Source organism: Odontesthes bonariensis, chromosome 22 (genome assembly GCF_027942865.1).
Source record: "Odontesthes bonariensis isolate fOdoBon6 chromosome 22, fOdoBon6.hap1, whole genome shotgun sequence".
In the NCBI taxonomy this organism is placed as follows: Eukaryota; Metazoa; Chordata; class Actinopteri; order Atheriniformes; family Atherinopsidae; genus Odontesthes; species Odontesthes bonariensis.
The window spans coordinates 1657366-1661639 of NC_134527.1; the positions used below are offsets into that span (position 1 = coordinate 1657366).

General features: G+C 46.5%; 1 protein-coding gene across 1 annotated transcript; it reads left to right on the forward strand.

Annotated features, from left to right (window-relative positions):
* Nucleotides 1–374: 374 nt before the first annotated feature.
* On the forward strand, nucleotides 375–3427 carry ier5l (immediate early response 5-like). The gene has a single exon (XM_075455277.1). The coding sequence runs from the start codon at nucleotides 533–535 to the stop codon at nucleotides 1445–1447; it is 915 nt and encodes a 304-aa protein (XP_075311392.1). The 5' UTR covers nucleotides 375–532; the 3' UTR covers nucleotides 1448–3427.
* Nucleotides 3428–4274: the final 847 nt, after the last annotated feature.

Consider the following 4274-nt stretch of genomic DNA (forward strand, 5'->3'; position numbering starts at 1 on the left):
GACTTATTTACTCAGTAATTATTACTCTAACGGGAGCTCTGGTAATATGTTGGAGAAAAAGTCCATGATTTGCTCTTTTTTGCTTCAGATTAAACTCACAGGGCTGCTTTATTCCTTCTTCTTTAATCTGGAAAACTTTTCTGCAGGTCCCAGCCACAGGCAGCTGAAATGAGGACATTCCTGTTAGGCAGCCTGGGTGGAATTTGAATGGTTCGTATGAACCGCCTGCAGCTGATTGGTCGGAGAGCACATCTTTTTTCAGCGCGCTTGGCTGTCAGTCAGAGGATCGCAGGCGGCTGATTGGCGCGTCCTGCTCGGGGCGGGCTCTCTTTCGGAGTATATAAGCGCGCTCCTGTTTCACAGCATCTGCAATTGATTGTTGGTTTTCGGCACGCTCTGGGGTGTGTTCAATGTTTCCTCTCAGAGCTGACTTGAACGCTTCTCCCAGAACAAAACGAGCCGCTCTGAGAAAGCCGAAAGTTGGCTTCGCGCTCCCGGAGAGGAGTCGGAGGTGGACCGGGGGGGCACGACCATGATCAACACTATGGAGTGCGCCGCGGACGCGCAGAGCTTGATCTCCATTTCCTTAATGAAGATCCACAACTCCAGGACGCAGAGGGGGGGAATCAAGCTGCACAAGAACCTGCTGGTGTCCTACGTGCTGAGGAACGCCCGGCAGGTCTACATCAAGGAGAAGTACGCGGAGATCTACCGGATGCAGCAGTACGAGGAGGTGATGGCGGTCTGCAACGAGATCCAGGAGCTCAACCCGCTGGACCTGGACGCGGAGAGCGAGGACGAGGAGGAGCAGGCGCTGGCTGCCTGCTGTGGCGAGGAGGCGAGCGCGTGCGGCTCCCCGTGCCAGCGCGGCGCGGAGCATCCAGCGGTGCATCCAGCGGCGCACGGCCGGACTCTCCCCGGCTGCGCCCCGCTCTGCGCGCCGCTCTGCGCCCCGCTGGAGGAGGGCAGCCGGGACCCGGAGCCCCTGTACTACCGCAGCTGCTGCATGGAGCTGCCCCCGGTGCCGCACTGCGAGCAGCTGCCGGCCAGCAGCAGCGCGCACTGCAACAAAACCACGGTGCTGGACCTGGACACTCATGTGGTGACCACGGTGGAGAACGGCTACCTGCACCAGGACTGCTGCTGCGGCCAGGGCGCGCAGCCTCCGGCCAGGAAGCGGAAGGTGGAGTTCGGCTGCTGCGTGTCGGACGCGGAGGAGGTGGAGGAGGTGTCGGACTTCACCGCGTCCCGCAAACGGGCCAAACGCGAGGACTGCTCCTTTCCTCCGCCGGACTACACGGACACCTCCAACATCTCCAACCTGATCTCCATCTTCGGCTCGGGGTTTTCGGGGCTGCTGAGCAGGCAGGCGGACCTGGAGCAGATCTGCAGCAAGCAGGCTCTGGCCAGCCTGGGCGCATGGACGCGGGCCATAGTGGCTTTTTGAGTCAAACTCTTCATTCCAAGGGAGTCTGGTGTCAGCTGTAACGCCTTTTCCGTCCAACTTTTACCCAACTAAACCTAACCAAGAACTCTGTGGTTCCTGCCAACACTTAACTTAGTTCAGAGCAGTGTTAACAAATGTTCCCTCACTCCCCCCCCAGCTCACAGATCCACAGCATCACAGAGGAGAAAAATGTCATGTGCGGATTGGTTTGGTGCATAATTGCACATTCAGTGAACTCAGTTACTTAAAAAAACACACAAGTTGCTTAAACAAGTTCAACCGGAGGGTACCCGTGAAGATACCGACACTATGACCCAAAGGGATGTGATGGGGACGTGGCAGCTGCAGTGGGAAAGTTGTGAGAGATTACTTCATCTTTTTACAGACTCCATGTGCCGCGGCCGGGCAGCGCGTGTCACGCCCCCAGAGGCGCGAGGAACACCAACACAACACATCTGAGTGGAGCATGCAGAGGAAAACACATCTGTAAAATGATTTCTGTGTTTTCTGTAGCGTCTATAACGTCATCAGCTGCGTCCCGGCCCCGCCCCCCGCAGCCCTACGTCACCTTAACTTTCCCATCAGCCTCCTCCAGAGTCTCACTGATGTGGCCGACAGGACGCAGAATTATACCTCAGAGCACACTTGTGTCTTAAAAATTAAACGTGTGAGGGAGTGTGTGTTGGGTCGGATGACGTCACTTTCACCTGATTCTGATTGGAGGACGCATAGGCGTTACACCTGGGCCCAGCCGCCACCTTTGATGTCTAAATCCTCTTTATTTTTGCAAGAAGAAAAGATATTTATAATGAAAATTAGTGATTTTTTTTTTAAACAGGAAAGTGTTGGTGTCATACCAGCCACGTGCTGGCTTTTTTTTTTCAGAATTAGAGTACACTTGGTGACTTATATCTAATGAAATGGATCAACTTTCATTGCCTTAAATCGGATGCACACTACTGCTAGCTATGGTCATAAATTGAAAGTACATTGGAAGTGACTGAATGTCTCTCATCCTCTGCTATCCTGGGCTCAGGGGCCCCACTTAGAGATGGATCCTGCACACCCTGAGCAGCTTATTGGCGTGTGAAACATGGTCGAGTCCTCCTCAGCCTTGAGAAACACGCAGGCTCATTCCACTCATTTCACTTTTGGTTTAACTTATTTCAGGGGGAAGCTTTCGATGTTATTGTCAGAGCTCCTCCACTCTTTTAACCCAGTAGGACATCCCTGTTGCTCAAAGCTTTTCACCAGAATTCCAGCTTGGTTTTGTGAGCTTCACTTTGTAAAAAAAAAATAAAAATAAATGATAAAAAAAGATAAAAGATTATAGTCCTTTTGTTTTAAAAAGGAAGCGTCATGATTCAGCCATAGCCTGAGAATCCATGCGTTAGCTTTATGAGCACTATGTGTACCAAAAGAAAGAGAGTATTCAGCCATTCTCTACATATTTGTTGTTATCCTTGTATTTTTTTGCGTCTAATAAATTGTATATCACCGGATAAAACTGTTCAAGAAAATATTTGTTAAAATTTATAATCTTAATAAAAAAATCTTTCATCCTATCTGTTGTGTCTGAATGGAAATACGATGCAGTGAAGCAGATATATCTGTAATAAACCCTACATTACATGCATTATAAATACAGTTCAGATATTCACCTTCATTCACTCTTATGTGCACATAGAAGTGGATCCAGCACCTAGCATGTGAAGCTAAGCTAGGCAGGCTAATGAACTCAAAATGGCCTTATTTTCACATTCTGGAAATAAAAACGTATTTTATTTTTATATATATGTATTATATCAGTTTTTCTAACAGTTGGGTACCATTTTAATGTTTGGCTTTTGTGATAGCACTTGGTTTGATGAGCTTTCAGATAAAAACAGGCTTCTTTGATCGAGCTAAGACGATCTAAGCTAATCGGCTGATGGTTTCAGCCAGTTTCCAACCACAGTGTATGCTGGACTTCTTCATTTCTGAGGCCTGTTTGACACTTATCATGAAACAATGCTGTAAATCTGATCCATTATGCAAATAAAATGATTATCAATGCAATTTGGCATGATTTGATCCAACACAATAGTATTCATCACAAGACCATACAGGCCAATAAACAGATAGTTTGATTTTCATAAATCATCTGAAGAAGTTCCCTCTTTGTTTCCCATCAGCATCTTATTTATGAGCTTATTTATCATCTTATTTATGAGCTTATTTATCATCTTATTTATGAGCTTATTTATCATCTTATTTATGAGCTTATTTATCATCTTATTTATTATCACGAGTCGTCTCTGATAAAAGATCAAGTAAAACACACCTTCCACACATATTCTCTGTCTCCACACTCAGATGTTTCAGGGATACTCTAAATTAATCGTGAACCAGAGTGCAAAATGCCTGAACCCCCTGTTGGATATGAATATTTTAAGCACATGTGAACAGAAAGCAGAGGACGTTTTGTTGCATATCGCAGCTCAGGAGAGTGTAGTTAAGTCGGCTGTATCACACGTGCATGTTTCTGTTTATCCAGATATCTGTTGCACTGCCAAACATTTGATGTAATCTGAACTCTCACATCCAAACACACCAGTTTAAATAGCACCAATCCATTATAATCCAAACTTATTGGTCACAGTGATAAACAATAGGACCTCTGCTTATATATTAAGCAGGATTTTAAGGAGGCAAAGTGGGATGCGACTTCAGTCCGGTCCACAGATTCAGAAATTATTTTTATTATGAATCATTTATGGAAGAAAATGATGTCATTTTTAATTGTGAACAGATTTGAACTAGAAAACTATAATATACACTGGAAAAA